This window comes from Oncorhynchus mykiss, chromosome 10 (assembly GCF_057628025.1).
Source record: "Oncorhynchus mykiss isolate SJ-2025 chromosome 10, ASM5762802v1, whole genome shotgun sequence".
NCBI classification, from domain to species: domain Eukaryota; kingdom Metazoa; phylum Chordata; class Actinopteri; order Salmoniformes; family Salmonidae; genus Oncorhynchus; species Oncorhynchus mykiss.
The window spans coordinates 85528099-85553411 of NC_143031.1; the positions used below are offsets into that span (position 1 = coordinate 85528099).

The 25313-nt window shown below is 49.2% G+C and overlaps 1 protein-coding gene across 4 annotated transcripts in view; it reads left to right on the forward strand.

The window, feature by feature from the left end:
* Window positions 1-443: 443 nt before the first annotated feature.
* The window catches only part of LOC118936863 (tyrosine-protein phosphatase non-receptor type 9), a 65784-nt gene continuing 40914 nt past the window's right edge, over window positions 444-25313 (forward strand). For all 4 annotated transcript variants that reach the window (XR_016483983.1, XR_016483984.1, XM_090188265.1 and 1 more), the window contains exons 1-5: window positions 444-535; window positions 3685-3828; window positions 4268-4357; window positions 18620-18744; window positions 23857-23962. Coding sequence is in view for 2 of the 4 variants with exons in the window: in XM_090188265.1 (XP_090044391.1) it covers window positions 503-535; window positions 3685-3828; window positions 4268-4357; window positions 18620-18744; window positions 23857-23962 (498 nt within the window). In the remaining 2 variants the exon portion in view is untranslated. The remainder of the gene's footprint in view (window positions 536-3684; window positions 3829-4267; window positions 4358-18619; window positions 18745-23856; window positions 23963-25313) is intronic.

The window sequence follows — 25313 nt, forward strand, 5'->3', positions numbered from 1 at the left end:
CGTGGTCCATGTTATTCGGGCTCCTTGGGACGTCCCCCGTCCCCCCCTAATTGAAGTTAAAATGTAAGTTTAGCGCAAGGTTATAGTTAAAGTTTTGGGGTTATTAAAGTTAGGTTTTTGGGAAGGGACGTCCCAAAAGATTCTGTATAGCACTAACCCGCCTCCCGTCTGGTCATCATTAGTTACCAGAGCCACAAAGTCATAATTATGGCTAAACCACGCCCATTTCTACAATTTCTCTTCTTTAAATCTGACTTTAAACCTAAAGTTTAAACTGCTATCCTTCTGCTTAACCCTAACCCTTAAATTATTACCTAAAAGCTATTTTTTTCATACATTTATTAAAAATAAAATAAAAATGCGATATTTGTATCGTATTTTGACTTTGTGTCTGTGGTAACTAGTGTATCTGTGGTAACTAGTGACAACCGCGCCGCCGCCGCACTCGGTCTTCTGCGTCGTGAACGAGCACGTAGAAACGACGTTGACGTGAGGCTTCAAGATGGCGGAAGCCTTGACGAGTCAGGAGGAACTGGTAAGGACTTGGGTTTTTTAACCATAGTGCTCTCGATTTCATCAACAAACAAAAAACATTTATGTTAATAATAAACCCAAATGTCTAGTTAGGTTGTAAGGGTCAACGTTGTCCTTGGTGAGGATACTGTCTCGTAAATATCCTTGGTCCCGTTACATATATTATGACAGCCGCTAGCATGCTACTATTAGCTAGCTGCTTAACACTGTCGTCTGGATGCGTTGGCTGACATAGTTACATCTCACTGGTTAGATGTCATATTTTGTTACCCATATTATTATTATTATTATCATTTTTGAATAACTTATTGAACGCAGATGGCTACCTAGCGATAGCTAAACTTTAGGCCGGGGAGGAAGACCCGTGTTGACACATCCTCTTTGGCTTCCTACCTAGGTAACTATAGTAAGAGTAACATGGACATGTTCTGCTTCATTTGAGCCTCATACGACTTCCTTTCAGATGTAAAACATGCCAGTACAAGGTTGCTTTTTATACGTCTAGTGACATGTTTGCTTTCTGAGTACTGTTTGGTCTCAGTCATAGTTAATGTGCCTGATAACTATCTATTTTTCGACAGTCGGTTCACAGAATTTGCTCTCAAGTTCCTAGTAAAAACGTTTGTTTTCGTCGTTCAACTGGCTGGCTAGATTGCTGGTTAACGTTAAACAACCCGAAAGAGCCGCTATCAGATGAAACTACATTGGCAACAGTAGACGAGTAGCTTAGGGCCCGAAGCTAGAAGCTACGACTTCCTCGGTCCTCTCATCTCTGTTAGTTATTTTAATGCAACTACTCAAGCTAACGAGCAACACGCATTATGTGCTATATGAATCATGTTACCACTTATTAACGTGCATTTGTAACGGGAGTTAACATTTTTTTAGGGTTAAGTTTTTCTAGGGACATTTCTATGTTACTCCTTTGCCAAAATTGGTTGTTGGAAGGAGTTGGTACAATCCGTTGTCAGGTGTCGGGAAACGGATGTTTTTGTTGAATATCCGCTGACGTCACTGGATATAGTTGGAAGTTTAAAATTCACCCAGATCAAGCACATGACGTAGGGCTGTGTGTACTAGAGGTCGACCGATTATGATTTTCCGATACCGACTATTGGAGGACCAAAAAAAGCCGACATAATCGGCTGGTTAATATGTATGTGTAAAAATGACAATTACAACAATACTGAATGAACACTTTTATTTGAACCTAATATAATACATTACATATATTTAGTCTCAAATAAATAATGAAACATGTTCAATTTGGTTTAAACAATGCAAAAACGCAGTAGCTAACGTTTTAAGTTCCTTGCTCAGGACATGAGCACATATGATGGTTCCTTCTAACATGAATCTTCAATATTCCCAGGTAAAAAGTTTTAGGTTGTAGTTATTATAGGAATTATGACTCGTCGACTATCTCTATACCATTTGTATTTCATATACCTTTGACTATTGGATGTTCTCATAGGCACTTTAGTATTGCCAGCCTAATCTCGGGAGTTGATAGTCTTGAAGTCATAAACAGCGCTGTGCTTCAAGCATGCTAAGAGCTGCTGGGAAACGGAGTAAAGGGCTGTTTGAATGAATGCTTACGAGCCTGCTGCTGCCTACCAACGCTCAGACTGCTCTATCAAATATCACATCATAGACTTAATTATAATATAATAAACACACAAATACGAGCCTTTGGTCAAATCCGGAAACTATCATTTAGAAAACAAAACGTTTATTCTTTCAGTGAAATACGGAACCATTCCATATTTCATCTAACGGGTGGCATCCCTAAGTCTAAATATTGCTGTTACATTGCACAACATTCAATGTTATGTCATAATTAGGTACATTTCTGGCAAATTAGTTTGCAAAGAGCCAGGCGGCCCAAACTGTTGCATATACCCTGACTCTCTGTGCAATGAACGCAAGAGAAGTGACACAATTTCCCTAGTTAATATTGCCTGCGAATATTAATTTATTTTCACTAAATATGCAGGTTTAAAAAATATATATACTTCTGTGTATCAATTTTAATAAATGAATTAATGTTTATGGTTAGGTTTTTTTCATTTGTAATTTTATTTTACCTTTATTTAAAAGTAGGTACATTTGTGAAACGATTGCGCTTTTGTTAAAACATCAGCCGTTTGGCGAAGTAGGCTGTGATTCGATGATAAATTAACAGGCACCGCATTGATTATTTGCAACGCAGGACAAGCTAGTTAACCTAGTAATATCATCAACCCTGTGTAGGTAACTAGTGATTATGTTAAGATTGATTGTTTTTTTATAAGATAAGTTTAATGCTAGCTAGAAACTTACCTTGGCTCCTTGCAGCACTCGAATAACAGGTGGTCAGCCTGCCACGCCGTCTCCTCGTGGATTGCATTGTAATCGGCCATAATCGGCGTCCTAAAATGCCGATCGCCTATTGTTATGAAAAACTTGAAATCGGCCCAAGTTAATCGTCCATGCCGATTTAATCGGTCGACCTCTAGTGTCTGTCAGTCACGTGATGTAGGGCCGTGATGTCGGGCGTGTTTATCTGTCTTTCGATCAACCAATCAGAGATTGAGTTGCTGTTGATTTAGCCAATAAGTGACTGGTCTTGGTTCCTACTTCCTGGGGATGTTGGTCACATTGAATACTGCTGGCACCAGCACAACACACCACACAGGGGTTCAACCATGAGCCGCAAGTTTCAACAACTCTTTGAGCTCTCCTCTCCCCTTATAACTACCCCACACTCACTTGTCCCTTCTGTCCTCTCTCTCTCCAACGTCAACCCCAACCCCACCCTCACTCTGTCCTCTCCCTCCCTCTCTCTCTCCAACCTCAACCCCACCCTCACTCTGTCCTCCCCCTCCCTCTCTCTCTCCAACGTCAACCCCACCCTCACTCTGTCCTCTCCCTGACTCTCTCTCTCCAACGTCAACCCCACCCTCACTCTGTCCTCTCCCTCCCTCTCCCTCTCCAACCTCAACCCCACCCTCACTCTCTCTCCCCCAATATTTCCCTCTCTCGTCTGGTCTCGTCTCATCCCTGTAAACCTCCCTTCTTCTCCCCTTGTTCCCCCATCTCCCCTCTAACCTCCCCTCCATCCCCACCATCCCCTCTTACCTCCCCACCATCCCCTCCGTCCTTCCCCAGGCGGTGGAGGAGTTCCTGAGTGAGGTGCGTAGCAGGGAACATCCCCACAGTGCAGCTCTGGTCTCTCAGCCGACCGCCGTCAAGTTCCTCATGGCGCGCAAGTTTGATGTCTCCCGAGCAATAGACCTCTTCCAGGCATACAAGGTACAGAGAGGGACCAGGTCGGGGTGGGTGGGTGAGAGAGAGAGACAGAGAGGGACCAGGTCGGGGTGGGTGGGTGAGAGACAGAGAGAGAGACAGAAAGGGACCAGGTCGGGGTGGGTGGGTGAGAGACAGAGAGGGACCAGGTCGGGGTGGGTGGGTGAGAGACAGAGAGAGAGACAGAGAGGGACCAGGTGTGTGTGTGTGTGTGTGAGAGACAGAGAGAGAGACAGAAAGGGACCAGGTGTGTGTGTGTGTGTGTGAGAGAGAGAGAGAGACAGAGAGAGAGACAGTGTGAGTGAGTGAGTGAGTGAGTGAGTGAGTATGTGTGTGTGTGAGCATTTTTGTGTCTAGTCCCCGACATACACTGTAAATTCCCACCTATGCCAGAATGTGCTAATGGTTGACCCTTGACCTGTATGTCTGTGATTCGTCCAATAAGAACACGAGGATTAAGGAGGGCATCTTCAACATTAACCCAGAAGAGGAACCTCTCCGTTCTGAACTGCTCAGCGGAAAGTTCACCGTCCTGGTGAGGCCTGTGTGTGTGTGTGTGTGTGTGTGTGTGTGTGCGCGCGCGTGTGTCAGGGTTTTCTTTAGGAAAATGTGGCGCCCGGACAACGTGACCAGGGAATAATTTGATTTACTGGCCATTTTGATAAATTTACAGGATCCATATTCTTTGGGAGTGATGGAGGTAGATATGTATAGGGGGGAGGAGAGGGATACTGGAGTGATGGAGGTAGATATGTATAGGAGACAGGGATACTGGAGTGATGGAGGTAGATATGTATAGGGGGAAGGAGACGGGGATACTGGAGTGATGGAGGTAGATATGTATAGGGGGGAGGAGAGGGATACTGGAGTGATGGAGGTAGATATGTATAGGAGACAGGGATACTGGAGTGATGGAGGTAGATATGTATAGGGGGAAGGGGACAGGGATACTGGAGTGATGGAGGTAGATATGTATAGGGGGAAGGAGACAGGGATACTGGAGTGATGGAGGTAGATATGTATAGGGGGAAGGGGACAGGGATACTGGAGTGATGGAGGTAGATATGTATAGGGGGAAGGGGACAGGGATACTGGAGTGATGGAGGTAGATATGTATAGGGGGAAGGAGACAGGGATACTGGAGTGATGGAGGTAGATATGTATAGGGGGAAGGGGACAGGGATACTGGAGTGATGGAGGTAGATATGTATAGGGGGGAGGAGACAGGGATACTGGAGTGATGTAGGTAGATATGTATAGGAGACAGGGATTCTGGAGTGATGGAGGTAGATATGTATAGGGGGAAGGAGACAGGGATACTGGAGTGATGGAGGTAGATATGTATAGGAGACAGGGATACTGGAGTGATGGAGGTAGATATGTATAGGAGACAGGGATACTGGAGTGATGGAGGTAGATATGTATAGGGGGAAGGGGACAGGGATACTGGAGTGATGGAGGTAGATATGTATAGGGGGAAGGAGACAGGGATACTGGAGTGATGGAGGTAGATATGTATAGGGGGGAGGAGAGGGATACTGGAGTGATAGAGGTAGATATGTATAGGGGGAAGGAGACAGGGATACTGGAGTGATGGAGGTAGATATGTATAGGGGGAAGGGGACAGGGATACTGGAGTGATGGAGGTAGATATGTATAGGGGGAAGGAGAGGGATACTGGAGTGATGGAGGTAGATATGTATAGGGGGAAGGAGACAGGGATACTGGAGTGATGGAGGTAGATATGTATAGGGGGAAGGGGACAGGGATACTGGAGTGATGGAGGTAGATATGTATAGGGGGAAGGAGAGGGATACTGGAGTGATGGAGGTAGATATGTATAGGGGGAAGGAGATTGGGATACTGGAGTGATGGAGGTAGATATGTATAGGGGGAAGGAGACAGGGATACTGGAGTGATGGAGGTAGATATGTATAGGGGGAAGGGGACAGGGATACTGGAGTGATGGAGGTAGATATGTATAGGGGGAAGGAGAGGGATACTGGAGTGATGGAGGTAGATATGTATAGGGGGAAGGAGAGGGATACTGGAGTGATGGAGGTAGATATGTATAGGGGGAAGGAGACAGGGATACTGGAGTGATGGAGGTAGATATGTATAGGGGGAAGGAGACAGGGATACTGGAGTGATGGAGGTAGATATGTATAGGGGGAAGGAGACAGGGATACTGGAGTGATGGAGGTAGATATGTATAGGGGGAAGGGGACAGGGATACTGGAGTGATGGAGGTAGATATGTATAGGGGGAAGGAGACAGGGATACTGGAGTGATGGAGGTAGATATGTATAGGGGGAAGGGGACAGGGATACTGGAGTGATGGAGGTAGATATGTATAGGGGGAAGGAGAGGGATACTGGAGTGATGGAGGTAGATATGTATAGGGGGAAGGAGAGGGATACTGGAGTGATGGAGGTAGATATGTATAGGGGGAAGGGGACAGGGATACTGGAGTGATGGAGGTAGATATGTATAGGGGGAAGGAGAGGGATACTGGAGTGATGGAGGTAGATATGTATAGGGGGGAGGAGAGGGATACTGGAGTGATGGAGGTAGATATGTATAGGAGACAGGGTTACTGGGGTGATGGAGGTAGATATGTATAGGGGGAAGGAGAGGGATACTGGAGTGATGGAGGTAGATATGTATAGGGGGAAGGAGAGGGATACTGGAGTGATGGAGGTAGATATGTATAGGGGGGAGGAGAGGGATACTGGAGTGATGGAGGTAGATATGTATAGGGGGGAGGAGACAGGGATACTGGAGTGATGGAGGTAGATATGTATAGGGGGAAGGAGACAGGGATACTGGAGTGATGGAGGTAGATATGTATAGGGGGGAGGAGAGGGATACTGGAGTGATAGAGGTAGATATGTATAGGGGGAAGGAGACAGGGATACTGGAGTGATGGAGGTAGATATGTATAGGGGGAAGGGGACAGGGATACTGGAGTGATGGAGGTAGATATGTATAGGGGGAAGGAGAGGGATACTGGAGTGATGGAGGTAGATATGTATAGGGGGAAGGAGACAGGGATACTGGAGTGATGGAGGTAGATATGTATAGGGGGAAGGGGACAGGGATACTGGAGTGATGGAGGTAGATATGTATAGGGGGAAGGAGAGGGATACTGGAGTGATGGAGGTAGATATGTATAGGGGGAAGGAGATTGGGATACTGGAGTGATGGAGGTAGATATGTATAGGGGGAAGGAGAGGGATACTGGAGTGATGGAGGTAGATATGTATAGGGGGAAGGAGACAGGGATACTGGAGTGATGGAGGTAGATATGTATAGGGGGAAGGAGACAGGGATACTGGAGTGATGGAGGTAGATATGTATAGGGGGAAGGAGACAGGGATACTGGAGTGATGGAGGTAGATATGTATAGGGGGAAGGGGACAGGGATACTGGAGTGATGGAGGTAGATATGTATAGGGGGAAGGAGACAGGGATACTGGAGTGATGGAGGTAGATATGTATAGGGGGAAGGGGACAGGGATACTGGAGTGATGGAGGTAGATATGTATAGGGGGAAGGAGAGGGATACTGGAGTGATGGAGGTAGATATGTATAGGGGGAAGGAGAGGGATACTGGAGTGATGGAGGTAGATATGTATAGGGGGAAGGGGACAGGGATACTGGAGTGATGGAGGTAGATATGTATAGGGGGAAGGAGAGGGATACTGGAGTGATGGAGGTAGATATGTATAGGGGGGAGGAGAGGGATACTGGAGTGATGGAGGTAGATATGTATAGGAGACAGGGTTACTGGGGTGATGGAGGTAGATATGTATAGGGGGAAGGAGAGGGATACTGGAGTGATGGAGGTAGATATGTATAGGGGGAAGGAGAGGGATACTGGAGTGATGGAGGTAGATATGTATAGGGGGGAGGAGAGGGATACTGGAGTGATGGAGGTAGATATGTATAGGGGGGAGGAGAGGGATACTGGAGTGATGGAGGTAGATATGTATAGGAGACAGGGTTACTGGGGTGATGGAGGTAGATATGTATAGGGGGAAGGAGAGGGATACTGGAGTGATGGAGGTAGATATGTATAGGAGACAGGGTTACTGGGGTGATGGAGGTAGATATGTATAGGGGGAAGGAGACAGGGATACTGGAGTGATGGAGGTAGATATGTATAGGAGACAGGGTTACTGGGGTGATGGAGGTAGATATGTATAGGGGGAAGGAGAGGGATACTGGAGTGATGGAGGTAGATATGTATAGGAGACAGGGTTACTGGGGTGATGGAGGTAGATATGTATAGGGGGAAGGAGAGGGATACTGGAGTGATGGAGGTAGATATATATAGGGGGAAGGAGACAGGTATACTGGAGTGATGGAGGTAGATATGTATAGGGGGAAGGAGACAGGGATACTGGAGTGATGGAGGTAGATATGTATAGGGGGAAGGAGACAGGTATACTGGAGTGATGGAGGTAGATATGTATAGGGGGAAGGAGACAGGGATACTGGAGTGATGGAGGTAGATATGTATAGGGGGAAGGAGACAGGGATACTGGAGTGATGGAGGTAGATATGTATAGGGGGAAGGAGACAGGGATACTAGAGTGATGGAGGTAGATATGTATAGGTGACAGGGATACTGGAGTGATGGAGGTAGATATGTATAGGGGGAAGGAGACAGGGATACTAGAGTGATGGAGGTAGATATGTATAGGGGGAAGGAGACAGGGATACTGGAGTGATGTAGGTAGATATGTATAGGGGACAGGGATACTGGAGTGATGGAGGTAGATATGTATAGGGGGAAGGAGACAGGGATACTGGAGTGATGGAGGTAGATATGTATAGGGGGAAGGAGACAGGGATACTGGAGTGATGTAGGTAGATATGTATAGGGGACAGGGATTCTGGAGTGATGGAGGTAGATATGTATAGGGGGAAGGAGACAGGGATACTGGAGTGATGGAGGTAGATATGGATAGGGGGAAGGAGACAGGGATACTAGAGTGATGGAGGTAGATATGTATAGGGGGAAGGAGACAGGGATACTGGAGTGATGGAGGTAGATATGTATAGGGGGAAGGAGACAGGGATACTGGAGTGATGGAGGTAGATATATATAGGGGGAAGGGACAGGGATACTGGAGTGATGGAGGTAGATATGTATAGGGGGAAGGAGACAGGGATACTGGAGTGATGGAGGTAGATATGTATAGGGGGAAGGGGACAGGGATACTGGAGTGATGGAGGTAGATATGTATAGGGGGAAGGTGACTAGGAATCGCGATCTAAGATAAACAGAGTAGCAGTGTGTGTATAGTGTCAGTATAAATGTATGTGCTTATTATGTGTGAGTGAGAAAATGGAGTGTGTGTGTTGCAGTGTGTGTTTTGTAGTGTGTGCGTAAGAGTGTAGGGCCCTGTGAGTGTCTATAGAGAAACTAGCTGATTATTGAGTTGTGGCTGTCAGTGAATAGCATCTGAAATATGTGAAGATCATTTTGCATCTTGAGTATCATTTAAAAAATGTTGAGACAAGAAGAGGGGGAGGGGTGAAGATATCGGCCCCGTCTCTCTCCAGAAGGGCCCCGTCTCTCTCCAGAAGGGCCCGGTTGTGTCTCTCTCCAGAAGGGCCCCATCTCTCTCTCTCTCCAGAAGGGCCCCGTCTCTCTCCATTCATTGTGTGAATCTGGTTTCTCTGCCCTGATAATGTTGAGGGGGCATGTGTCTGGTTTCTCTGCCCTGATCATGTCTGGGGGGGGTATGTGTCTGGTTTCTCTGCCCTGATAATGTTGAGGGGGCATGTGTCTGGTTTCTCTGCCCTGATCATGTCTGGGGGGGGGTATGTGTCTGGTTTCTCTGCCCTGATAATGTTGAGGGGGGCATGTGTCTGGTTTCTCTGTCAAATCAAAATCAAATCAAATCAAATTTTATTTGTCACATACACATGGTTAGCAGATGTTAATGCGAGTGTAGCGAAATGCTTGTGCTTCTAGTTCCGACAATGCAGTAATAACAAGTAATCTAACTAACAATTCCAAAACTACTGTCTTGTACACAGTGTAAGGGGATAAAGAATATGTACATAAGGATATATGAATGAGTGATGGTACAGAGCAGCATACTGATGGTGAGTTGATGCTGATCTTATATTCAGTAGTTCTTCTCGACTGCATGTAATGAAACCCAAGATGACCTGGGGTACTAATGTAAGAAATAACACGTAAAAAAACAAAAAACTGCATAGTTTCCTAGGAACGCGAAGCGAAGCGGCCATCTCTGTCGGCGCCGGAAGTCCTGATCATGTGGGGGGAGGGGGGGGGGGGAGATGTGTCTGGTTTCTCTGCTCTGATAATGTTGAGGGGGCATGTGTCTGGTTTCTCTGCTCTGATAATGTTGAGGGAGCATGTGTCTGGTTTCTCTGCCCTGGTCATGTTGGGGGGGGGGGGCATGTGTCTGGTTTCTCTGCCCTGGTCATGTTGGGGGGGGGGCATGTGTCTGGTTTCTCTGCCCTGGTCATGTTGGGGGGGGGGGGGGCATGTGTCTGGTTTCTCTGCCCTGGTCATGTTGGGGGGGCATGTGTCTGGTTTCTCTGCCCTGGTCATGTTGGGGGGGGGGCATGTGTCTGGTTTCTCTGCCCTGGTCATGTTGGGGGGGGGCATGTGTCTGGTTTCTCTGCCCTGGTCATGTTGGGGGGGGGGCATGTGTCTGGTTTCTCTGCCCTGGTCATGTTGGGGGGGGGGGGGCATGTGTCTGGTTTCTCTGCCCTGATCATGTTGGGGGGGCATGTGTCTGGTTTCTCTGCCCTGATAATGTTGAGGGAGCATATGTCTGGTTTCTCCGCCCTGATCATGTTGAGGGAGCATGTATCTGGTTTCTCTGCCCTGATAGTGTTGGGGGGGGCATGTGTCTGGTCATGTTGAGGGAGCGCACATGCCTGAACACGAATAGAAGTTCCTGGCCTGCTTCGTGGAAATGTAGGAAAGTGTTTTTTTTTTTAAATGTTGTACCTCCATTGCGAATTATAATATATTAAAACTATAGTTCTTCACAGTAAGCTGTTTGAAAAATCTTTCAAATAATCTCCCCCCTCGATAATCACAGATCCTCGTTGTGAAAGAGCAATGGATGGGCCTACTGCCGCCAATAGGCTGTGTGTTCCATGGAAGGGCCTACTGCAGCATTGGCCAATAGGCTGTGTGTTCCATGGAAGGGCCTACTGCAGCATGGGCCAATAGGCTGTGTGTTCCATGGAAGGGCCTACTGCAGCATTGGCCAATCGGCTGTGTGTTCCATGGAAGGGCCTACTGCAGCATGGGCCAATAGGCTGTGTGTTCCATGGAAGGGCCTACTGCAGCATTGGCCAATAGGCTGTGTGTTCCATGGAAGGGCCTACTGCAGCATTGGCCAATAGGCCGTGTGTTCCATGGAAGGGCCTACTGCAGCATTGGCCAATAGGCTGTGTGTTCCATGGAAGGGCCTACTGCAGCATTGGCCAATAGGCTGTGTGTTCCATGGAAGGGCCTACTGCAGCATTGGCCAATAGGCTGTGTGTTCCATGGAAGGGCCTACTGCAGCATTGGCCAATAGGCTGTGTGTTCCATGGAAGGGCCTACTGCAGCATTGGCCAATAGGCTGTGTGTTCCATGGAAGGGCCTACTGCAGCATTGGCCAATAGGCTGTGTGTTCCATGAGCTCATTTCTTTACCTGCCAATAGATGCGTATCAATGTGGTCACATGATAGAGGCTGGTGATCTCACATTTCGTTGAATTATAACTTTTAGATTTTTTGTCATTTTAATTCAGATTATGATTAACCATGGTGACAATGATTTTAGAGAAACAAAAAAAATATTATTTTTCAATATGTTTACATGCACAGTAATAATTACTTGAGTGGGAGGGGAGCTGGTTCCCCGTACCTGAGTGGGAGGGGAGCTGGTTCCCCGTACCTGAATGGGAGGGGAGCCGGTTTCCGTATCTGAATGGGAGGGGAGCCGGTTTCCGTATCTGAATGGGAGGGGAGCCGGTTTCCGTATCTGAATGGGAGGGGAGCCGGTTTCCGTATCTGAATGGGAGGGGAGCCGGTTTCCGTATCTGAATGGGAGGGGAGCCGGTTTCCGTATCTGAATGGGAGGGGAGCCGGTTTCCGTATCTGAATGGGAGGGGAGCCGGTTTCCGTATCTGAATGGGAGGGGAGCCGGTTTCCGTATCTGAATGGGAGGGGAGCCGGTTCCCCGTACCTGAATGGGAGGGGAGCTGGTTCCCCGTACCTGAATGGGAGGGGAGCTGGTTCCCCGTACCTGAATGGGAGGGGAGCTGGTTCCCCGTACCTGAATGGGAGGGGAGCTGGTTCCCCGTACCTGAATGGGAGGGGAGCTGGTTCCCCGTACCTGAATGGGAGGGGAGCTGGTTCCCCGTACCTGAATGGGAGGGGAGCTGGTTCCCCGTACCTGAATGGGAGGGGAGCTGGTTCCCCGTACCTGAATGGGAGGGGAGCTGGTTCCCCGTACCTGAATGGGAGGGGAGCTGGTTCCCCGTACCTGAATGGGAGGGGAGCTGGTTCCCCGTACCTGAATGGGAGGGGAGCTGGTTCCCCGTACCTGAATGGGAGGGGAGCTGGTTGCCGTACCTGAATGGGAGGGGAGCTGGTTCCCCGTACCTGAATGGGAGGGGAGCCGGTTCCCCGTATCTGAATGGGAGGGGAGCTGGTTCCCCGTACCTGAATGGGAGGGGAGCTGGTTCCCCGTACCTGAATGGGAGGGGAGCTGGTTCCCCGTACCTGAATGGGAGGGGAGCTGGTTGCCGTACCTGAATGGGAGGGGAGCTGGTTCCCCGTACCTGAATGGGAGGGGAGCCGGTTCCCCGTATCTGAATGGGAGGGGAGCTGGTTCCCCGTACCTGAATGGGAGGGGAGCTGGTTCCCCGTACCTGAATGGGAGGGGAGCCGGTTCCCCGTACCTGAATGGGAGGGGAGCTGGTTGCCCGTACCTGAATGGGAGGGGAGCTGATTGCCCGTATCTGAATGGGAGGGGAGCTGGTTCCCCGTACCTGAATGGGAGGGGAGCTGGTTCCCCGTACCTGAATGGGAGGGGAGCCGGTTCCCCGTACCTGAATGGGAGGGGAGCTGGTTGCCCGTACCTGAATGGGAGGGGAGCTGATTGCCCGTATCTGAATGGGAGGGGAGCTGGTTCCCCGTACCTGAATGGGAGGGGAGCCGGTTCCCCGTACCTGAATGGGAGGGGAGCTGGTTCCCCGTACCTGAATGGGAGGGGAGCCGGTTCCCCGTACCTGAATGGGAGGGGAGCTGGTTCCCCGTATCTGAATGGGAGGGGAGCTGGTTCCCCGTACCTGAATGGGAGGGGAGCTGGTTCCCCGTATCTGAATGGGAGGGGAGCTGGTTCCCCGTACCTGAATGGGAGGGGAGCTGGTTCCCCGTACCTGAATGGGAGGGGAGCTGATTGCCCGTATCTGAATGAGAGGGGAGCTGGTTCCCCGTACCTGAATGGGAGGGGAGCTGGTTCCCCGTACCTGAATGGGAGGGGAGCCGGTTGCCCGTACCTGAATGGGAGGGGAGCTGGTTGCCCGTACCTGAATGGGAGGGGAGCTGGTTCCCCGTACCTGAATGGGAGGGGAGCTGGTTCCCCGTACCTGAATGGGAGGGGAGCCGGTTCCCCGTACCTGAATGGGAGGGGAGCTGGTTGCCCGTACCTGAATGGGAGGGGAGCTGATTGCCCGTATCTGAATGGGAGGGGAGCTGGTTCCCCGTACCTGAATGGGAGGGGAGCCGGTTCCCCGTACCTGAATGGGAGGGGAGCTGGTTCCCCGTACCTGAATGGGAGGGGAGCCGGTTCCCCGTACCTGAATGGGAGGGGAGCTGGTTCCCCGTATCTGAATGGGAGGGGAGCTGGTTCCCCGTACCTGAATGGGAGGGGAGCTGGTTCCCCGTATCTGAATGGGAGGGGAGCTGGTTCCCCGTACCTGAATGGGAGGGGAGCTGGTTCCCCGTACCTGAATGGGAGGGGAGCTGATTGCCCGTATCTGAATGAGAGGGGAGCTGGTTCCCCGTACCTGAATGGGAGGGGAGCTGGTTCCCCGTACCTGAATGGGAGGGGAGCTGGTTCCCCGTACCTGAATGGGAGGGGAGCCGGTTGCCCGTACCTGAATGGGAGGGGAGCTGGTTGCCCGTACCTGAATGGGAGGGGAGCTGGTTCCCCGTACCTGAATGGGAGGGGAGCTGGTTCCCCGTACCTGAATGGGAGGGGAGCTGGTTCCCCGTACTTGAGTGGGAGGGGAGCTGGTTCCCCGTACCTGAATGGGAGGGGAGCTGGTTCCCCGTACCTGAATGGGAGGGGAGCTGGTTGCCCCTACCTGAATGGGAGGGGAGCTGGTTGCCAGTACCTGAATGGGAGGGGAGCTGGTTGCCGTACCTGAATGGGAGGGGAGCCGGTTCCCCGTACCTGAATGGGAGGGGAGCTGGTTGCCAGTACCTGAATGGGAGGGGAGCTGGTTGCCCCTACCTGAATGGGAGGGGAGCTGGTTGCCAGTACCTGAATGGGAGGGGAGCTGGTTCCCCGTACCTGAATGGGAGGGGAGCTGGTTGCCAGTACCTGAATGGGAGGGGAGCTGGTTGCCCCTACCTGAATGGGAGGGGAGCTGGTTGCCAGTACCTGAATGGGAGGGGAGCTGGTTGCCGTACCTGAATGGGAGGGGAGCCGGTTCCCCGTACCTGAATGGGAGGGGAGCTGGTTGCCAGTACCTGAATGGGAGGGGAGCTGGTTGCCAGTACCTGAATGGGAGGGGAGCTGGTTGCCAGTACCTGAATGGGAGGGGAGCTGGTTGCCCCTACCTGAATGGGAGGGGAGCTGGTTGCCAGTACCTGAATGGGAGGGGAGCTGGTTGCCGTACCTGAATGGGAGGGGTGCCGGTTCCCCGTACCTGAATGGGAGGGGAGCTGGTTGCCAGTACCTGAATGGGAGGGGAGCCGGTTGCCGTACCTGAATGGGAGGGGAGCTGGTTCCCCGTACCTGAATGGGAGGGGAGCCGGTTCCCCGTACCTGAATGGGAGGGGAGCCGGTTCCCCGTACCTGAATGGGAGGGGAGCTGGTTCCCCGTACCTGAATGGGAGGGGAGCCGGTTCCCCGTACCTGAATGGGAGGGGAGCTGGTTCCCCGTATCTGAATGGGAGGGGAGCTGGTTCCCCGTACCTGAATGGGAGGGGAGCTGGTTCCCCGTATCTGAATGGGAGGGGAGCTGGTTCCCCGTACCTGAATGGGAGGGGAGCTGGTTCCCCGTACCTGAATGGGAGGGGAGCTGATTGCCCGTATCTGAATGAGAGGGGAGCTGGTTCCCCGTACCTTAATGGGAGGGGAGCTGGTTCCCCGTACCTGAATGGGAGGGGAGCCGGTTGCCCGTACCTGAATGGGAGGGGAGCTGGTTGCCCGTACCTGAATGGGAGGGGAGCTGGTTCCCCGTACCTGAATGGGAGGGGAGCTGGTTCCCCGTACCTGAATGGGAGGGGAGCTGGTTCCCCGTACTTGAGTGGGAGGGGAGCTGGTTCCCCGTACCTGAATGGGAGGGGAGCTGGTTCCCCGTACCTGAATGGGAGGGGAGCTGGTTGCCCCTACCTGAATGGGAGGGGAGCTGGTTGCCAGTACCTGAATGGGAGGGGAGCTGGTTGCCGTACCTGAATGGGAGGGGAGCCGGTTCCCCGTACCTGAATGGGAGGGGAGCTGGTTGCCAGTACCTGAATGGGAGGGGAGCTGGTTGCCCCTACCTGAATGGGAGGGGAGCTGGTTGCCAGTACCTGAATGGGAGGGGAGCTGGTTCCCCGTACCTGAATGGGAGGGGAGCTGGTTGCCAGTACCTGAATGGGAGGGGAGCTGGTTGCCCCTACCTGAATGGGAGGGGAGCTGGTTGCCAGTACCTGAATGGGAGGGGAGCTGGTTGCCGTACCTGAATGGGAGGGGAGCCGGTTCCCCGTACCTGAATGGGAGGGGAGCTGGTTGCCAGTACCTGAATGGGAGGGGAGCTGGTTGCCAGTACCTGAATGGGAGGGGAGCTGGTTGCCAGTACCTGAATGGGAGGGGAGCTGGTTGCCCCTACCTGAATGGGAGGGGAGCTGGTTGCCAGTACCTGAATGGGAGGGGAGCTGGTTGCCGTACCTGAATGGGAGGGGTGCCGGTTCCCCGTACCTGAATGGGAGGGGAGCTGGTTGCCAGTACCTGAATGGGAGGGGAGCTGGTTGCCCCTACCTGAATGGGAGGGGAGCTGGTTGCCGTACCTGAATGGGAGGGGAGCTGGTTCCCCGTACCTGAATGGGAGGGGAGCTGGTTCCCCGTACCTGAATGGGAGGGGAGCTGGTTGCCCGTACCTGAATGGGAGGGGAGCTGGTTCCCCGTACCTGAATGGGAGGGGAGCTGGTTCCCCGTACTTGAATGGGAGGGGAGCTGGTTCCCCGTACCTGAATGGGAGGGGAGCTGGTTCCCCGTACCTGAATGGGAGGGGAGCTGGTTGCCGTACCTGAATGGGAGGGGAGCTGGTTGCCCGTACCTGAATGGGAGGGGAGCCGGTTGCCATTCCTGAATGGGAGGGGAGCCGGTTGCCGTACCTGAATGGGAGGGGAGCCGGTTGCCCGTACCTGAATGGGAGGGGAGCCGGTTGCCGTACCTGAATGGGAGGGGAGCCGGTTGCCCGTACCTGAATGGGAGGGGAGCTGGTTGCCGTACCTGAATGGGAGGGGAGCTGGTTGCCGTACCTGAATGGGAGGGGAGCTGGTTGCCGTACCTGAATGGGAGGGGAGCTGGTTGCCGTACCTGAATGGGAGGGGAGCCGGTTGCCCATACCTGAATGGGAGGGGAGCCGGTTGCCGTACCTGAATGGGAGGGGAGCCGGTTGCCGTACCTGAATGGGAGGGGAGCCGGTTGCCGTACCTGAATGGGAGGGGAGCCGGTTGCCGTACCTGAATGGGAGGGGAGCCGGTTGCCGTACCTGAATGGGAGGGGAGCCGGTTGCCGTACCTGAATGGGAGGGGAGCCGGTTGCCGTACCTGAATGGGAGGGGAGCCGGTTGCCGTACCTGAATGGGAGGGGAGCCGGTTGCCGTACCTGAATGGGAGGGGAGCCGGTTGCCGTACCTGAATGGGAGGGGAGCCGGTTGCCGTACCTGAATGGGAGGGGAGCCGGTTGCCGTACCTGAATGGGAGGGGAGCCGGTTGCCGTACCTGAATGGGAGGGGAGCCGGTTGCCGTACCTGAATGGGAGGGGAGCCGGTTGCCGTACCTGAATGGGAGGGGAGCGGAGGTGAGCCGGTTGCCGTACCTGAATGGGAGGGGAGCCGGTTCCCCCTACCTGAATGGGAGGGGAGCCGGTTGCCCGTACCTGAATGGGAGGGGAGCCGGTTGCCCGTACCTGAATGGGAGGGGAGCCGGTTGCCCGTACCTGAATGGGAGGGGAGCCGGTTGCCCGTACCTGAATGGGAGGGGAGCCGGTTGCCCGTACCTGAATGGGAGGGGAGCCGGTTGCCCGTACCTGAATGGGAGGGGAGCCGGTTGCCCGTACCTGAATGGGAGGGGAGCCGGTTGCCCGTACCTGAGTGGGAGGGGAGCCGGTTGCCCGTACCTGAGTGGGAGGGGAGCCGGTTGCCCGTACCTGAGTGGGAGGGGAGCCGGTTGCCCGTACCTGAGTGGGAGGGGAGCCGGTTCCCCGTACCTGAGTGGGAGGGGAGCCGGTTGCCCGTACCTGATTGGGAGGCCGAGCTTCAATTACCAGTTGAGAAATTAAAGTAGTTGCTGTTTTTAATCTTTGCGCCAAAACAGTTTTTAACACATGATTGTATTTAGAATGGTTGCTGAATGGGGCTGATGAAAACACACGTTTTACTCCAGCAGACCATCAGCTGAGGAGCAGCAGGAGAAATCCCTCTCAGAATAGTCTCTGTGTACTGTGAGCATGTGATAGTTGTGTTGGATAAATAAGATGACTAACGAAAATACACCCGGGGCAATTTAATTTAATTCCACTAAATTATGCAATTTAACCTGTAGGACTGAACAGCGTCAGTTTGCGCAGGGGATTCTGTTTCTCTCGGTCATTTTTGGCAACTCAAGTCGTTTGTGTGTGTCTGACAACAGTGACAGGAACAGAGGCAGCTTGTTGAGCTAATAGACCAACTAATGTGTCTTACATTCTCTCTCTCTCTCTCTCTGGAAAAACTGACGTCTATGAGCAGAGGAAGGAGGAAAAAGAGAAGAGTGAGCTGACAGGCAGCAGGCCCTCTCGCCCTCCCATCTGACTCCTTCTTCTCTCTCTCTCCTCTTCTTTCCCTCTGAGGGTTTGTCTTATGATGAATGGGGCTGTCTGAACAAACCCTCACCAATTAGACCGAGAAGGGGAGGGAGGGAGGGAGGAGGAGGAGGATGGGAGGGAGGGAGGGAGGGAGGGAGGAGGAGGATGGGAGGGGGAGCGAGGGAGAGAGGGAGAGAGGGATAGAAAGACTGAAGTGAAGAGGGAGGATGTGAGAAAAGAGGTAGAAAATGCGGTCTTTTGTGTTTACAGTAAAGGTCATGAGGACTAAGTAAAGATCTACTAGAATGCGGTCTGTTGTGTTTACAGTAAAGTTCATGAGGACTGTAAAATAAAGATCTACTAGAATAGTGTCTGTTGTGTTTACAGTAAAGGTCATGAGGACTGTAAAATAAAGATCTACTAGAATGCGGTCTGTTGTGTTTACAGTAAAGGTCATGAGGACTAACTAAAGGTTTGCTAGAATGCTGTGTTTTACAGTAAAGCTCTGTGTGTTTCAGCCTGGTCGTGATGCTAAGGGTGCTGCTCTGGCTCTGTTCACCGCTCGTCTCCACCGCTCTGACGTCACTACCCATAGGGCTGTGCTGCAGGCCATCATCTTTCAGCTGGACAAAGCCATCGAGAGGTAACCAACCCCTGCACTACATTATTTATCTCTCTCTCTCTCTCTCTACTTAATTAGTCCTATTCTCTCTCTCTCCTTAATTAGTCTTATTCTCTCTCTCTCTCCTTAATTAGTCCTATTCTCTCTCTCGCTCCTTAATTAGTCCTATTCTCTCTCTCTCTCCTTAATTAGTCCTATTCTCTCGCTCCTTAATTAGTCCTATTCTCTCTCTCTCCTTAATTAGTCCTATTCTCTCTCTCGCTCCTTAATTAGTCCTATTCTCTCTGTCTCTCCTTAATTAGTCCTATTCTCTCGCTCCTTAATTAGTCCTATTCTCTCTCTCTCGCTCCTTAATTAGTCCTATTCTCTCTCTCTCTCCTTAATTAGTCCTATTCTCTCTCTCTCCTTAATTAGTCCTATTCTCTCTCTCTCTCCTTAATTAGTCCTATTCTCTCTCTCTCCTTAATTAGTCCTATTCTCTCTCTCTCCTTAATTAGTCCTATTCTCTCTCTCTCTCCTTAATTAGTCCTATTCTCTCTCTCTCCTTAATTAGTCCTATTCTCTCTCTCTCCTTAATTAGTCCTATTCTCTCTCTCTCTCCTTAATTAGTCCTATTCTCTCTCTCTCTCTCCTTAATTAGTCCTATTCTCTCTCTCTCTCTCTCTCCTTAATTAGTCCTATTCTCTCTCTCTCCTTAATTAGTCCTATTCTCTCTCTCTCTCCTTAATTAGTCCTATTCTCTCTCTCTCTCCTTAATTAGTCCTATTCTCTCTCTCTCTCTCCTTAATTAGTCCTATTCTCTCTCTCTCTCTCCTTAATTAGTCCTATTCTCTCTCTCTCCTTAATTAGTCCTATTCTCTCTCTCTCTCCTTAATTAGTCCTATTCTCTCTCTCTCCTTAATTAGTCCTATTCTCTCCCTCTCTCCTTAATTAGTCCTATTCTCTCTCTCTCCTTAATTAGTCCTATTCTCTCTCTCTCTCCTTAATTAGTCCTATTCTCTCTCTACTTAATTAGTCCTATTCTCTCTCTCTCTCCTTAATTAGTCCTATTCTCTCTCTCTCTCTCCTTAATTAGTCCTATTCTCTCTCTCTCCTTAATTAGTCCTATTCTCTCTCTCTCCTTAATTAGTCCTATTCTCTCTCTCTCCTTAATTAGTCCTATTCTCTCTCTCTCTCTCCTTAATTAGTCCTATTCTCTCTCTCTCGCTCCTTAATTAGTCCTATTCTCTCTCTCTCTACTTAATTAGTCCTATTCTCTCTCGCTCCTTAATTAGTCCTATTCTCTCTCTCTCTCCTTAATTAGTCCTATTCTCTCTCTCTACTTAATTAGTCCTATTCTCTCCCTCTCTCCTTAATTAGTCCTATTCTCTCTCTCTCTCCTTAATTAGTCCTATTCTCTCTCTCTCTCCTTAATTAGTCCTATTCTCTCTCTCTCTCTCTCTCTCTCCTTAATTAGTCCTATTCTCTCTCTCTCTTCTTAATTAGTCCTATTCTCTCTCTCTCTTCTTAATTAGTCCTATTCTCTCTCTCGCTCCTTAATTAGTCATATTCTCTCTCTCTCCTTAATTAGTCCTATTCTCTCTCTCTCTCCTTAATTAGTCCTATTCTCTCTCTCCTTAATTAGTCCTATTCTCTCTCTCGCTCCTTAATTAGTCCTATTCTCTCCCTCTCTCCTTAATTAGTCCTATTCTCTCTCTCCTTAATTAGTCCTATTCTCTCTCTCGCTCCTTAATTAGTCCTATTCTCTCTCTCTCTCCTTAATTAGTCCTATTCTCTCGCTCCTTAATTAGCCCTATTCTCTCTCTCTCTCCTTAATTAGTCCTATTCTCTCTCTCTCTACTTAATTAGTCCTATTCTCTCTCTCTACTTAATTAGTCCTATTCTCTCACTCCTTAATTAGTCCTATTCTCTCGCTCCTTAATTAGTCCTATTCTCTCGCTCCTTAATTAGTCCTATTCTCTCTCTCTCTCTACTTAATTAGTCCTATTCTCTCTCTCTCTCTCCTTAATTAGTCCTATTCTCTCTCTCTACTTAATTAGTCCTATTCTCTCGCTCCTTAATTAGTCCTATTCTCTCGCTCCTTAATTAGTCCTATTCTCTCGCTCCTTAATTAGTCCTATTCTCTCTATCTCTCCTTAATTAGTCCTATTCTCTCTCTCTCTCCTTAATTAGTCCTATTCTCTCGCTCCTTAATTAGTCCTATTCTCTTCCTCTCTCCTTAATTAGTCCTATTCTCTCGCTCCTTAATTAGTCCTATTCTCTTCCTCTCTCCTTAATTAGTCCTATTCTCTCTCTCGCTCCTTAATTATTCCTATTCTCTTCCCCTCTCCTTAATTAGTCCTATTCTCTCTCTCTCTCTCCTTAATTAGTCCTATTCTCTCTCTCTCTCTCCTTAATTAGTCCTACTCTCTCTCTCTCCTTAATTAGTCCTATTCTCCCTCTCTCCTTAATTAGTCCTATTCTCTTCCTCTCTCCTTAATTAGTCCTATTCTCTCTCTCTCTCCTTAATTAGTCCTATTCTCTTCCTCTCTCCTTAATTAGTCCTATTCTCTCTCTCTCTCCTTAATTAGTCCTATTCTCTCACTCTCTCCTTAATTAGTCCTATTCTCTCTCTCTCTCCTTAATTAGTCCTATTCTCTCTCTCTCTACTTAATTAGTCCTATTCTCTCTCTCTCTCCTTAATTAGTCCTATTCTCTCTCTCTCTCCTTAATTAGTCCTATTCTCTCTCTCTCTACTTAATTAGTCCTATTCTCTCTCTCTCTCCTTAATTAGTCCTATTATCTCCCGCTCTCCTTAATTAGTCCTATTCTCTCCCTCTCTCCTTAATTAGTCCTATTCTCTCACTCTCCTTAATTAGTCCTATTCTCTCTCTCTCTACTTAATTAGTCCTATTCTCTCTCTCCTTAATTAGTCCTATTCTCTCCCTCTCTCCTTAATTAGTCCTATTCTCTCTCTCTTTAATTAGTCTTATTCTCTCTCTCTCTCCTTAATTAGTCCTATTCTCTCTCTCTCTCCTTAATTAGTCCTATTCTCTCTCTCCTTAATTAGTCCTATTCTCTCCCTCTCTCCTTAATTAGTCCTATTCTCTCTCTCTTTAATTAGTCTTATTCTCTCTCTCTCTCCTTAATTAGTCCTATTCTCTCTCTCTCACCTTAATTAGTCCTATTCTCTCTCTCCTTAATTAGTCCTATTCTCTCTCTCCTTAATTAGTCATATTCTCTCTCTCCTTAATTAGTCCTATTCTCTCTCTCTCCTTAATTAGTCCTGTTCTCTCTCTCCTTAATTAATCCTATTCTCTCTCTCCTTAATTAGTCCTATTCTCTCTCTCCTTAATTAGTCCTATTCTCTCTCTCTCGCTCCTTAATTAGTCCTATTCTCTCTCTCTCTCCTTAATTAGTCCTATTCTCTCTCTCTCTCCTTAATTAGTCCTATTCTCTCTCTCTCTCCTTAATTAGTCCTATTCTCTCTCTCACCTTAATTAGTCCTATTCTCTCGCTCCTTAATTAGTCCTATTCTCTCTCTCTCTCTCCTTAATTAGTCCTATTCTCTTACTCTCTCCTTAATTAGTCCTATTCTCTTCCTCTCTCCTTAATTAGTCCTATTCTCTTCCTCTCTCCTTAATTAGTCCTATTCTCTCTCTCTCACCTTAATTAGTCCTATTCTCTCTCTCACCTTAATTAGTCCTATTCTCTCTCTCACCTTAATTAGTCTTATTCTCTCCCTCTCTCCTTAATTAGTCCTATTCTCTCTCTCTCTCCTTAATTAGTCCTATTCTCTCTCTCTCTCTCCTTAATTAGTCCTATTCTCTCTCTCTCTCTCCTTAATTAGTCCTATTCTCTCTCTCTCTCCTTAATTAGTCCTATTCTCTCTCTCTCTCCTTAATTAGTCCTATTCTCTCTCTCTCTCCTTAATTAGTCCTATTCTCTCCCTCTCTCCTTAATTAGTCCTATTCTCTCCCTCTCTCCTTAATTAGTCCTATTCTCTCTCTCTCTCTCCTTAATTAGTCCTATTCTCTCTCTCTCTCTCCTTAATTAGTCCTATTCTCTCTCTCTCTCCTTAATTAGTCCTATTCTCTCTCTCTCTCCTTAATTAGTCCTATTCTCTCTCTCTCTCCTTAATTAGTCCTATTCTCTCCCTCTCTCCTTAATTAGTCCTATTCTCTCCCTCTCTCCTTAATTAGTCCTATTCTCTCCCTCTCTCCTTAATTAGTCCTATTCTCTCCCTCTCTCCTTAATTAGTCCTATTCTCTCGCTCCTTAATTAGTCCTATTCTCTCTCTCTCTCTCTCCTTAATTGGTCCTATTCTCTCTCTCCTTAATTAGTCCTATTCTCTTCCTCTCTCCTTAATTAGTCCTATTCTCTCCCTCTCTCTCCTTAATTAGTCCTATTCTCTTCCTCTCTCTCTCCTTAATTAGTCCTATTCTCTCCCTCTCTCTCCTTAATTAGTCCCATTCTCTTCCTCTCTCTCTCCTTAATTAGTCCTATTCTCTCTCTTTCTCTCTCTCTCTCTCTCTCCTTAATTAGTCCTATTCTCTTCTCTCCTTAATTAGTCCTATTCTCTCTCTCCTTAATTAGTCCTATTCTCTCTCTCTCCTTAATTAGTCCTATTCTCTCTCTCCTTAATTAGTCCTATTCTCTTCCTCTCTCCTTAATTAGTCCTATTCTCTCTCTCTCTCTCTCTCTCTCCTTAATTAGTCCTATTCTCTTCCTCTCTCCTTAATTAGTCCTATTCTCTCTCTCTCTCTCTCCTTAATTAGTCCTATTCTCTCTCTCTCTCTCCTTAATTAGTCCTATTCTCTTCCTCTCTCCTTAATTAGTCCTATTCTCTCTCTCTCTCTCTCTCCTTAATTAGTCCTATTCTCTTCCTCTCTCCTTAATTAGTCCTATTCTCTTCCTCTCTCCTTAATTAGTCCTATTCTCTTCCTCTCTCTCTCCTTAATTAGTCCTATTCTCTTCCTATCTCTCTCTCCTTAATTAGTCCTATTCTCTTCCTCTCTCCTTAATTAGTCCTATTCTCTTCCTCTCTCCTTCACCTCTCAATCCTTTAATGTACATAACAGATAACTCACCTCCCCCTCTCTCCCTCCCTTCCTCTCTCCCTCCCTTCCTCTCTCCCTCCCTTCCTCTCTCCAGTGTTGACACCCAGAGAGATGGTTTAATATTCATCTATGACATGACCAACTCCAGCTATGGGAACTTTGACTATGAGCTCTGTGTCAAGATCCTCGACCTCCTCAAGGTAACACACCGCCTGTGTCCCAAATGACTCCCGGTCCCAAATGACTCCCGGTCCCAAATGACTCCGTGTCCCAAATGACTCCCTGTCCCAAATGACTCCCTGTCCCAAATGACTCCCTGTCCCAAATGACTCCCTGTCCCAAATGACTCCCTGTCCCAAATGACTCCCTGTCCCAAATGACCCCCTGTCCCAAATGACTGCAAATGACTCCCTGTCGCAAATGACTCCCTGTCGCAAATGACTCCCTGTCGCAAATGACTCCCTGTCGCAAATGACTCCCTGTCGCAAATGACTCCCTGTCAAATGACTCCCTGTCAAATGACTCCCTGTCAGATGACTCCCTGTCAGATGACTCCCTGTCAGATGACTCCCTGTCAGATGACTCCCTGTCAGATGACTCCCTGTCAGATGACTCCCTGTCAGATGACTCCCTGTCAGATGACTCCCTGTCAGATGACTCCCTGTCAGATGACTCCCTGAAATATTAAATAGTATAAAATTAAATAACAATAATGAGGCTAAAAACAAGGAGTACCAGAACCCAGTCAATGGGCCGTGTTACCAGAACCCAGTCAATGGGCCGTGTTACCAGTACTAGTCAATGGGCCGTGTTACCAGAACCCAGTCAATGGGCCGTGTTACCAGAACCCAGTCAATGGGCCGTGTTACCAGAACCCAGTCAATGGACCGTGTTACCAGAACCCAGTCAATGGGCCGTGTTACCAGAACCCAGTCAATGGATCGTGTTACCAGAACCCAGTCAATGGACCGTGTTACCAGAACCCAGTCAATGGATCGTGTTACCAGAACCCAGTCAATGGACCGTGTTACCAGAACCCAGTCAATGGACCGTGTTACCAGAACCCAGTCAATGGATCGTGTTACCAGAACCCAGTCAATGGATCGTGTTACCAGAACCCAGTCAATGGACCGTGTTACCAGAACCCAGTCAATGGGCCGTGTTACCAGTACTAGTCAATGGGCCGTGTTACCAGAACCCAGTCAATGGGCCGTGTTACCAGAACCCAGTCAATGGGCCGTGTTACCAGAACCCAGTCAATGGACCGTGTTACCAGTACTGGTCAATGGGCCGTGTTACCAGAACCCAGTCAATGGACCGTGTTACCAGAACCCAGTCAATGGATCGTGTTACCAGAACCCAGTCAATGGGCCGTGTTACCAGAACCCGGTCAATGGGCCGTGTTACCAGAACCCAGTCAATGGACCGTGTTACCAGAACCCGGTCAATGGGCCGTGTTACCAGAACCCAGTCAATGGGCCGTGTTACCAGAACCCGGTCAATGGGCCGTGTTACCAGAACCCAGTCAATGGGCCGTGTTACCAGAACCCG